The sequence below is a fragment of the Lycorma delicatula genome, chromosome 9, assembly GCF_047948215.1.
Source record: "Lycorma delicatula isolate Av1 chromosome 9, ASM4794821v1, whole genome shotgun sequence".
NCBI classification, from domain to species: domain Eukaryota; kingdom Metazoa; phylum Arthropoda; class Insecta; order Hemiptera; family Fulgoridae; genus Lycorma; species Lycorma delicatula.
The window spans coordinates 55,770,092-55,782,569 of NC_134463.1; the positions used below are offsets into that span (position 1 = coordinate 55,770,092).

Here is a 12,478-nt window from a genome sequence, read left to right on the forward strand (position 1 = left end):
CACATAATAATTATCTCATGTGACATATTAATTATTGTAAAAAAAGAAGAAAAATAAAATTAAAAAACTTTAATAATTGGGATAATGAGAAATACTTTTTTGTTAGAAATTATTTTTATCAGTTTCATAGATTATACAAGAGAGGAAAGAAATAAAAATTTAATTTACTTTTAGACAGAAAAAATTAAATGTTTTATTTCAGAAATTTTGTAGTAACTATTTTTTAACGTCAAATAAATATAAGATGTGAATTGTTTGGACACTGCAATGCTTTATCGTTCCTACAGTTCAGATCTAAACGATAAAAAAAACAATAAAATAATAAAAAACAATAGAATAAAAAAACAATCTTTCAAGGGATATATGAGATTATTGAATGTTATTGTTGCAATAATTATAATTAATTTTTTTTTTTAATATCATGTGCTTTGCAAAATACTATTAAAAAAAATTGATGTGTAAGAATATAGCTGTAATGATAATAATTACATTTTGTTACTTATGAAACTATATCTACTTAAGATTATCTAGCGATGCAGAAAAAGAAAAAAAATTATAGGCTAGAAAATTAATTAATCAATGCCAGTTAAGAGGTCATTTTATAAGGAAATTTACAGCCAAAATGTTTATAGTTCAGAGAAATCGCAAAACAATGGTAACGTTAAAAATTTTTACTATATTTTTTAACTGATTTTTATCAAAATTAATTTTTATTTTATTTTTCAATTTAACAAATAAGCTTATAACTTGACTTTTTTTGGCACACTTTTCTTTCTAAAACAGTTTATTTCTGGATAACTAGTAAAAAATAAATTATAATATACATAAGCTTTTCAATAACCTCAATAAATAACATCAATAACCTCTTACACATAACTTTTGCATAGTCAGCAGACGTTCTACTAAGAAATGCCTGTTGTTTTAATCTCAAATTTAAAATATACATCATTCAAATTATTGTCAAAAGTTAAATGATGGAATAAATTTAAATTTTGCCTGCCGGACATTTATATCTCTGCACACCTGAATGCTAAGATAAATACAGAGATCAGTTCAAAAAAGTGATCTATCTATTAAATATAAATTTCTGTCCATTAGCAAATGATAATTTTTAGGGATATATATATATTTTTTTTTCTTATAAAAATTAATGAAATAAAAAATTGTAAAATAATAAAACCTGGAAAAAAATCAAATTAAACTATAAATAATTACACACACAAAAAAGTCTGAAAAATACAAAAATTAACAATAATGTAAAATTTTATAAGATGTTACAAACTGTAGATGTGAAATGCAGACATCATTCAAAAAGTGGAAAACAATGTAAAAGGCAATGCTATGGATAATTGAAAATGTAACTAAGCTAAATCACATGTTAAGACAAAATATGGACAAATTATTCATTGAGCATCCACCTATCATTTAGTCACCATTGTTATTGGAATTTAATAAAAATATTAATCTAGCATAGCAAGAAGATTTACAATAATCTCACAAAACTACATATAAATATAGCTGCTTAAATACAGAATGACTAACAGAATTAAATTTAGGTATTGTGCAAAATTCATCATCAGTTCTAGAAAAAGATTTCAAGGAAAAATTTATGACTCTAATAACAACTGTCGACATATTGACTTTCAAATCAGCCATGCAAGTATAAATGAATAAAAAAATGGAAAAAACTAAGTAAATAATTTTAAAAAAATCATAATTTCCAAATTATTAGAAAAAACAATTGTACAAAGTATTTTGAAAATTTTCTCAAAACTACTGTACAATGATAAATTCTATATTAAAATAAACAGAATTTCAATTTTGAATCATATTAATGTATAATTCATAAAACATTTTTACATAATTTAAAACAGCTATGTTACTGACCTAACAGGTCGGATCCATTGCGTAGTTTTCGTATGATGATTAACATAAAATAATCTACCCGCTGATGTACGACGTTCTTCCCAACCCTCTGGTAGATCATCAGGACAAGATAATCCACCAAGAGGATCGACAACTGCATTATGACCACCACCTGACATACTACCACCGCTGCCACCATGGCCACCTCCGTCTCTGGATAACAATGACACAACTATCTGGCCTTTAACTTGATCAGGGTCTTCTAAACTGGCTTTACAAAGGTCCAGCCTTTGATCTAAAAAAGAAAAAAATTATCATATTCAAAAAGTATGATAATCAAACTTATTTAAGTTTACAAAAAACCGATATGATGAGAACTACTTAATAAGTAGACTGGCAAACGTTTGTAAAATGATTAATTCTATAAATATATTGTCTATGTAAATGTTAATATCCGTAAGATGTTTTTTACACAGAATTCTTTAGGTTGATCCTGGAACCATTATTGCACGCATGGAGCTTTCACTTCTTCATTAAATTGTCTTCCATGTAACATAATTTTCAATGAACCAAAAAGGCGATTGTCTGATGGCACCAAATTAAGACAAGGCTGTAGTTCCCTGTCTAATTTAGTGAAAATATTATGCGTTAAGTTTGGGGGTATGAAGGCAAGCATTATCCTGTTGAAAAACCTTAGTTTTGTTTTCTTGTTTCTGGTTATAAATCCATTACTCATCACAGGTTACTATTTTGACCAAAAATACTGTCCACTCAAGATCAAAATAAGTTCTCATTTTTATATGAGTTTTGTGTGCTTCTAAAATAATTTTTGCTATCGAACAAACACATTCTTAAAAAAATGTTATTCATCGTGGATAATTAGGCACTGTACCAATATTAACAAGGTATTTCTGCAATATTTATTTTACAATTACATAATGATGTAAAATCATTTGTTTCCCAAATATCTGTTCCTCATTATGGGGTTTCAAAGACAAAAAATCGAATCTGACAGTAAATCGAAGACAGTATCGAATCTGTTTAAAGTTGTTGTTAGTCCTCTAAACATTACCTAAAACTTTTGTCTGTAACAATTTTTGATATGACCACCCTTACAGCAATTGGAATGCAATTAAATCCGTCCTTAAAAACACAAAATATTAAATAAGACAAAAATTGAAAAATTAGACCCGTCACCTAAAATAAACCTTTAAAAACACGCCTGATAGAATCATCCAGCAGCAAGGGACTCTGTCCAGGTTCTGCGATCCGTAGGGAGAATCTATATCCCGCCAACTTTGCATTCCATTCCATTCCTTACAGCAAGGGATGAGCAAAATGTTGCTGGAATTGTAAAAAGATGGGGCTTGTCGTATGCTAAACACGTGAAACGTTTTTCACATGCAACCATTGTCATATTGAATAAATTTAAAGCTTTTCTTTTTAAGGTGAACATTTTTTTATCCTCCTACTTAGCACCAGTGAAATCTACCTCTGCCTTCTGGTGTGAGAAGTTAACCATGAGAACTGCTGATGGGAAATCTTTAGTACAGGTGTTAAGAATGACTATTGAAATGATCAATTATTTAAAAACAAGACAAATTAACAGCTGTTAAAAATCAGCTTACACAAAATAACAAGAAGGCCTGAAGTTAACAAAAGAATACCTAAATGAGTTACAGCTTCAGTAACAAAATACTTCACTAGCTTCTCTGTTTCAAAGTTAGAATGGGTAATTTTTCTCTTTATGCCAGATCTGGTGACATCAACAAACAAAATTCCACTAACCTGACATAGAAAACAAAACCTGTTAGACTTGCAATGCAAATTCTATTGAGAAAACAAGATTTTTTAACACTTCAGTACAATCTTTTTGCATTTATGTGCAATGTCAGTATTCCTCAATCACAAAGAGGGCTATACAAGTTCTGTTGCTGTTTTCAGTGTCATACTTGTGGAAATTAGAATTTACTACAATGAAAAAAGATTGCTCCATCTTGAAGATGATTTGTGTCCCATTAATATTAGAGGCGAGAGTCTTAAAAAAAAAAAACAATATTTTATATTTTTTTATTGAACTTCCAGTATAAATACGCCTGCTTTTGTGTTAACACAAAAGAAAAATGTACAAAAATCAAAAGTGCCTATGTACATGTCTGATACTTAGAATTAAATACTATATATTATTATTATTATATCATCATTATCATCAATAAAAAAAAAATAAGTTTTTGATTGTTCAATACGAGTTGCAATATTATGGGCATTCAGTCAAGTTTGTTGTCAGTAAAAAAAGATTGGGAACCACTGTTCTAAGATATCAGCTGATAACAGCATCTCCATGTTTACATAATATAAATATTATGTTTACATAACTGAAGATAAAGAAAATGACAAATTTCAATCAACTACTACTGCCTTGTACAAATGTGTGACCGCCACACAATTGACTAGACAAACCTTCATCCTTCTCCACATATCCTTGCCAGTAATTACTGAATAACCCTTGTATTCAATTACGTAAAATAAATTATTATGTCTCCCAAAAAAAATTGAAGTCACAATTATGCTGAAGCAACATACATGATGCCATCATGTTTATGCTTCATCGTTGCAGAACAATCAAGGAATGGGATGAAATAACTGGAATTTCCTGGAGTTCATGCCAAAGAATCCTAATTGAAGATCTGAACACGAGACACATAGCAGCAAAGTTTTTTATACAACTGCTTTCTGTAGACCAGAGGGAGAACCATCTGAGAGTGTGCCAGCAATTGAAAGAAGAGGCACAAACTGACTCAGATTTTTCTTAAGTCATAATAAGGGATATTATGGCTATGACTCTGAGTCAATACAGCAGTCCAGCCAGTGGAAGAGAGCTTCATTGCTCAGAACAAAAAATCATGGCAAGTGAAATCAATGGTGAAGTTCATGATTGTTTATTTCCCAACATCAAAGGAGTCACTCACATTGAATCTTTTCCTCAGAGCACCATAGTGAACCAAAATTACTAGGTGCAAGTACTGAAGCGAGTGCATGAGGCAGTGAGTAAAAAATCAACCTGAATTTTGACGATCTAGGGACTGGCTGCTTCATCATGTCAACACGCCTAACCATACTGCATTGAAAATCAACCAGTTTTTGATGAAAAATGGTTTCTCAATCCCTTGAGACCACTTCTTATTCCCAAGAATGAATAAAAACCTACCGGAATGTAGAAAAAAAAAATTTGCTGGAGATTCTTAACAGAATTAGTTGAGAATATAAAAAATGTTATGAGCAGTGGAAAGACCATTGGGACAAGTGTACATACCATCCAATGGACAATATTCCAGAGAGGGTTGATGTTTTCAAGATATTATCTTAAATAAAAAAAATTAAAATAAATAATTCTCATCTTTTTTTGGTATCCTCAGGTAAAGGATGCTACTACTTCCAAGGAAGTCTCAGGTGCTGCAAAACATCAGAATGAAAGGGCTGTAGATTAGCCTAACTTAAGATTTCATTAATCTTTTCATTTACTATTAATAAAATGTACTTGCATACATGATGTAAGGTATAAATAAAGAATTAACATAAATATGAAACAAAATTTAACTTAATAATTTAATTTAACTCCTATCTTTTTATTATGTTATGAAAAGATTGAGTAGTCCACATGTAGTCTACATTGTTAAAACAGAGGGAATGATGAGCAAAACATTAAAAAATATATAAAAAATCATCCAATAAAAATGATTGGTTTTTTATCAACCTTACTACTGGAACACAGATTTTTTATCTTATAATTTGTTTCTATATTTATAATTTATCTTACATCGATGCTGTCTGTGCAACATATTCTTGTGAAACTATCAGAATAAAAGATTTATTAATTTAAATATATTTTAACTTATATCTAATCTACCCATATTATTGCAGCGTATTTAAATTTTTGTGTGTCTGAACTTCATCAATAAAAACATTAAAACTTAAAAAGTAATCTTAGTTCTCAGTCGGACTAAATAATTGTGGGTCACATAACGGGGATGTTATTACTTGAATACCTTTACCTCACTTCAGTATCGATCTTTACTCACAATTCATGATATTAAATGAGAATTGGTTGTCCTATATTATAAATTATCAAGCTAGTCTGCCTTGCTAACTGTTCTGGTGGTAGCATTTGTGAAAATGCTATTGCTAATGACTATGTTAGTGATAAGAGCCTTTAAATAAATAAATTTATAAATATGTAACTTTAAATAGTTTGAACTTTTAAAAATTAAAAATAACTTTAAATAAACATTTCAATTTGTAAATCTAGCAAAATATTAACAAACAAGTCTAGAAGTGAAACATATGTTAAAATTTATTTATAACATTATGAGTAAATACATACAGCCAGTATCTTTAAGACGCTGTATTGTGGTTGGCATGATCCGAACACATCCTAAGAAACCCCCACCTTGTTGTTTGTGAATTTTCTTGTGATTCCAAACAGTAATTGTGATACCATCTCCTTTTCCAATATATCTAAAATCAAAATACATTATAAAAACATTAGATGAAAAAATAGTAAAAACGTCATTAGAATTAGATTAATAACTTTAAACTAACAGAGCATACACTGATACTGTAAGAATAGATCAGAACCTTCAAGAGGAAAAATAATAGAACCTTCAAAAACAAAGAAAAAATGATTAATTGAATCAGTTACAAAATGCCAACATTTTCAATTCTATTTACTGGCAGTACCACTCAATAGTCCATTTGCAAATTTTTAAAAAAGGATACGTACTTAGCCCAATTCAACACAAATCACTAGTCAAGTAATCAAAGAGACAATTAAATACTTCTTCCTTTTTAAACACATTTAACATGTTTCTTACAAATATTTTGCACTTTTATATAAAGGTAAGTTGTTCTAAGTACTGTAATATAATAATTTATAATATCAATATACCTACCCTTCATCACTGGACTAGAAAATTAAAATGCACTTGCTGCACCCTATATGTGGTACATAGTGTCAAAATAATGTCTGCTGTAAATGTTACAGCAGCAGCAAGCTGTAGGCTTTAAATGGATAAGTCATTATTTAACATATGATCTGTATTCTGAATTGCAGAATATGCATATAATCACTAGATAAAAAATAATCAATACTATTACCATCATTTAAGGTTGACTTAATGAATTATTAAAGCTTTCACTGCTCTTTGCATTCAAGTTTCTGCTTCTTTAATCTTATTTTCAGGTTTCTTCCTTTCAAAAATGTCTAAGGTGTTCCCTTTCCTGTTTTGTACAAGTGTCCACTTCCAAAATCTTTTTGGAAAGCCTGTAACTAACCATCCTAATCATGCAGCCAAACAGTTTCTACTTCTGTTGAACATTATCACGATATTTCTATCTGTAAATATGCCACCCAATACATCATCATACTTAACTTTTTTCAGTTCGGTGCTTGTCGCGCTCCAACAGACCCAATTAAATTTGAATCATTTTCAAAGTCATCAAACTGGCATGAAATTCAAGGTGATAAATTTCTAAAATAAAAAAAGGTAGAGAAGATAACATAGTAGCAGCAGAGATGCTTCAACTCATCCAAAAATTTTAATCAAAAAATTCAAAAAGTTATTCAAAAAAATTTGTGGAACATGTGTGATTATACACTCTTTACTTATAAAAAAAAGCATACAGGGTGAAACTAAACAATTACAGTGGTATTTCAATTATAATCACTATCATACAAATATTTCAATAAATTGAATTCAGCTAATTTTTGAAAAAGAAAGGTGAATATCAGGGTGGCTTCAGAACAGGAAGAAACTCTGGAGAACAAATTTTCAGTTTAAAAACATATTGCAACACCATAAAATCAAAAATAAAGATGTGACAGTATTTTTTGTAGACTTCAAGAAAGTGTACAATTTTATTTGCTTTTCAAAAATATGGAGAAATAAAGAAACAGTAAATATATTAAAGAAACATTAAAAGGAACACTTTCAGAGTTAAAATTGTTGGGCCAACTCTGAACACATTAAGAGAAAAAGGGGATGAAGAAAACAAGGGCACTTAAAATGGAAGTTACATATCATGCAAAAGCATAGATCTATAACAAAAAATCAATCTTAGAAGATGTAAAACTTCTCCATTATAAGATAGTGAATCTACCAGGAGGCCTTACACAGTTACGAATACTTCAATGTCTTTAAAACAAATGTTGAGAAAGTAGAAAAAAGATTTTACGAAGAAATTATGGACCAAAACTGGAAGAAAGGGGTTTATAAATTAAGACCAACAAAAGAAATTTGGAAAAATTGAATAAAAAAGAAAAAAGAGAGGATTAAGGTTTTACAGATATCACTTTAGAATGTACAATATCAACAGACCTACTAAATAAATTCTCAATATTTTTTAAAACAAAGACAAAATTTTTCAAGCAGAAAAGGAATTCAAAAATTTAATAATTGATAAAAAACAAATTCTGAACAGAGATGAATTCATGAAATCATTAACTGAAACATTGTTTCCAGAAAAAGAAAAGAAAAATAATAATAAACTTTAAGAAGCTTAGACAAAGGAGAGAAAATTCAGTTAAAGGATGAAAGAATTTTGGAAGAGAAAAAAGTCTTAAAGCTATTTAATATGGTCCTCAGTTGGCCAGTATGAGAAGAAAAAAAACAAAAAACAAACATGTATAGTAGTAGGTTAACTGGCTCATACGATGACACCAAATGGTCAGTGACTTTAATCAAAGAACTTAAGATTTTTTAATAATAAAATCAGAATTTCAGAGAAAATGGTTGATTTATTTATTTAAATTTCATGTGATAAGGTCAGGTGAAAAGGATTGTAAGAAACAGCAGACACAATTTGTTTTAATGCAATAGTTGTACAATATTTAATTTTATCTATTTGTTGAAATTATACAATATCATCTTGCTACAAAATCCATATGAAAAATTCCCATGATATAAAATTATTGGTCTCCAATTTTAAGCTAGTAGTTGTAAACTCATAACTGGATAGAACTTTAAAAGTTTATTTATTTAACCCTTCGATAGTGATAAAAATGAAAAAATGGGATACAAGTTGTGAATTATCTACATATAGCATCAGTTACATGAATGGTAATAAAGAAAAGATTAAAAGATGGAATCTACTAAGCAAGAATAAATAATATAATATATTAGGCAGTGAAATAGAGAAAAATACGGAATATATCATGAAGTTCTCCTGGGACTTTCAAAACCTATTCTTTTTGTGAAAAGAAGTTGAGAGTTATGCTAGTGAAAGGTTTCCTTGGATTTCAGCTACCCTGGTGAAATGAGGTCGTACTGAAATTTTTAGGATGTTAATTTAGCAGCAGAATTAAAAATTAATAAAAAAAATTACTAAGTAATAATTTTTTTATTGATGACAAATACAATAATAAATTTGAAAAATTATTATTTCAAAGTTGGCAATAAAATAACATGCGCAATTATGTATTAGTGTTTAAATCATCCTATAAGGTACACTTAAATCAACCTGTAAGAATATTGGGTACTGTGAACTATGCTGTTGTTAGTGAAGGTTATCTCTGAATTTTAGTTTGAACATAATCAGTTTGCCATTGAACAATGCCCTACTTAATTACAACAGAAGAATACGCTATGGTATTAATTTTGGTAATTAATTTTGCCGTTTAAATCCTCTGCTTATGGTATTAATTTTTGCTGTCCTATAATGGTTAATGATTCAGCTACTGCAGAATATGAAATACATTTTTTGAATCACAGGATTCCAGATCCCAAAGCTAGAACCTAGCATTCGTACCAGTTATGAACTATCTGTCAAACATGATACTGTTATTGATGAAATTACTGATGCAGTTCAGTGCAGCCCAAGCATCAATACACGACATCTTTCTAAGCAGATCAGAGTTTTCCATTTGATGGTTTGAAGGACACTTACAGAAAACTAGTTTTATCCTTATCATAAACAGCCAGTTCAAAATGTGCACTCAGGAGACTACATCGCAGGTCTACTTCGCTTGGAGTTCTGGAACTGGTGGAATACAAATTGATAACTCTACAAGTATGTTCTGTTTACCAACAAGGTAATTTTCACTCAAGATGGCACCAACAACTTACACAATGAGTGTACATGGGCAGAAGTAAATCCTCATGAAACAGTGGAATTTTCAACATCGATTTAGCATCAATGTATGGTGCAGCTTTCTTCACAATCAGCTATCTGGACCATTCACATTACCTGGCCAGTTAAATTAAGAGATATTCTTGCACTTTCTTCAATAAGTATTGCCACAGCTGCTTCCTCTAGTGTTAAGATGCAAAGTATACTTCTAGCACAATGGCGCGCTCCCCACTTCTCTTGAAGAGTTTCCACTCACTTATAATTCCCTGAGAAATGGATCGGTTGTGGAGGTCCACATTCCTGGCTACCATGGGTGCCTAATCTAACAACTTAGATTTTTGTGCCTGGAAGTAGATGAAAGATATTTTATGCAAAACCAAAATTCATTCTCGTAAGGAATTAATTGTCTACATTATGGCAGCGGTTGAGCAACTTATGGATGGCCCTGAAGAACTAAAAAGAGCAACAAAAGTAATACAAAAGCATGCCAAGGTGTTGAAAATAGCGGGCCTATTTTGGAATATTTATTATAACTGGTACGAATAATGCACTTTAGTCTAGTGTTCTGTTTCTAAATAAAATTTGAATTTTTCTACCTTTTCTTTGTTTTATTCAACATACCTTATACCATTTTGTTCAGAATTAAATTCTCTACAAGTTCTGTTTAAAAGTTTTATGTGTTTTAACCAAGTTACTGTAAACCAAACATAAAAAAGCGTGGTTTTTCCCCCAATTTATAGGTTTTCACACCAGATTTCTAAAAACTACTGTAGATATGGTTCTGGGCCCTATTTTATTCAATTTCTCATGTCAAAAGTCAAATCGCTAATTTTGCCCCTTAATTAACGTCCTAAATTTTCCATGTGATCTTATTTCACCACAGTAACTGAAATCTAAGTAAGATCTTTCACTTGCTGTAACTTGCAAACATAGCATTTTACAACATATGTTTAAAATGTTTAAAAGTCCTGGGAGAACCTCGAGATTCACCTGTATAAACAGGAACACGTTAAAAAGAGAAGTGAATCTACTGTTTAAAGATAATTTCAGGAGTGAAGTAAAAATGGACAAAATAAATTTAGTTTAAGTAACATATAACATTTTCATTTAAATACTTTAAAAACCAAATTACCAATGTAGTTGCACATATTTTAACTAAACTTACAGGTCATAATGTTGATTCCACTTTGGATCAAGTGTAGCTTTACAAGTATCTGTGCTATGACATTGTCCGGAGCCATCAACACTCACTTTTGCAAATGGATCTGGTAAACCTGAAACATATGAAAATGGCATTTTATTACTAAAAAAATAAATTTTCATTAATATAAAAAAATGTATTTCACTACTAGTGCATAAAATTATGGACATCTCTTAATAATGCATGAATTTCTGTTCTTGCTTGATGACAAGAATTTTTACAGGCATAATCCTTCATAAAAACAATAAATAACTCACTGTTTTAGAAATTTCAATATAATCAGTTTACAGTACACTAACAGTTTGAGTTGTTTTGAAAATACAAATAATAAAGTTAACAATAATAAAAATAAAATAAATCTTTATCTAAATTGTGTACAATTTTTTATTTTACTAAGTACACAGCACGGCAGTTGAATTAATAAACACCACACATTACCTTTAATTTTTAAAATATATTCAATTATTAAGTTGAATGAATATGTATTATGTTTAGTACTAAAACACAACAGTTGTAGCCAACCTGTTACAAGATAATGTTACTTCCAAAGATGACAACCATTGTTAAGAATAACAAGCATCCCAAGACAGGCACGCTAATCAGAGTGATGAAAGAAGTGGTTTTCTAATATACCTTCTTCACTGAGCCAAAAAATTAACGCAAATTTTTTTGTGTGAAAGCATGCATTATGCATACCTATTATTAATTAGGCATATATTTTATTAATAAGGTACACACCAGTTTTACAAGTAAAAAAAATAATAAATCTACGGGTAAATACAAAGCATAACAAAAATCCCTTATCAACAATTACAATTAATTCCTGTTTTCCCTACAGATTAAGTACCAGAAACTACCATAAAAGTTAAATTTTACAAAAGCGAAATGTAACTAATAGCCATAAATAGACTAACAAAAATCATTACAACTTTTTTAAAAGTATGTAATCAAATGTTGTGAAGTTGGGGATTAAAAGTTATAATATAGATTTAAAGAATTTCACATCCTACCTAATCAAAGATTTTTTCATCTCCAAATTTATATAAATTGGAAACAAGACTGAAAGCAAGCTTAAGGGTAGTGTGCATCAACTAATATTATCTATTCGTACAACAAATCTTCCCAGTGCTGTCAGCACTGAAATAAATGTACCATTTATTTTGGCTCTTGTTTCAGTCTTGTTCTGATTGTAAAGGTATGAGTTTACATTATAAGGTACACACAAAACTTTTTAACAAGATAATGTAGAAAAGTAACAACCTAATACTGAAAAAAAATTATTCCAGT

General features: G+C 29.6%; 1 protein-coding gene across 2 annotated transcripts in view; it reads right to left on the reverse strand.

Moving 5' to 3' along the window:
- Window positions 1-12,478, reverse strand: part of Smurf (SMAD specific E3 ubiquitin protein ligase) — a 157,123-nt gene that overhangs the window by 51,437 nt on the left and 93,208 nt on the right. For both annotated transcript variants that reach the window (XM_075374744.1, XM_075374746.1), the window contains exons 3-5: window positions 11,156-11,264; window positions 6,248-6,381; window positions 1,888-2,161 (exon numbers count right to left, since the gene is read on the reverse strand). In XM_075374744.1, coding sequence (XP_075230859.1) covers window positions 1,888-2,161; window positions 6,248-6,381; window positions 11,156-11,264 — 517 coding nt within the window. The remainder of the gene's footprint in view (window positions 1-1,887; window positions 2,162-6,247; window positions 6,382-11,155; window positions 11,265-12,478) is intronic.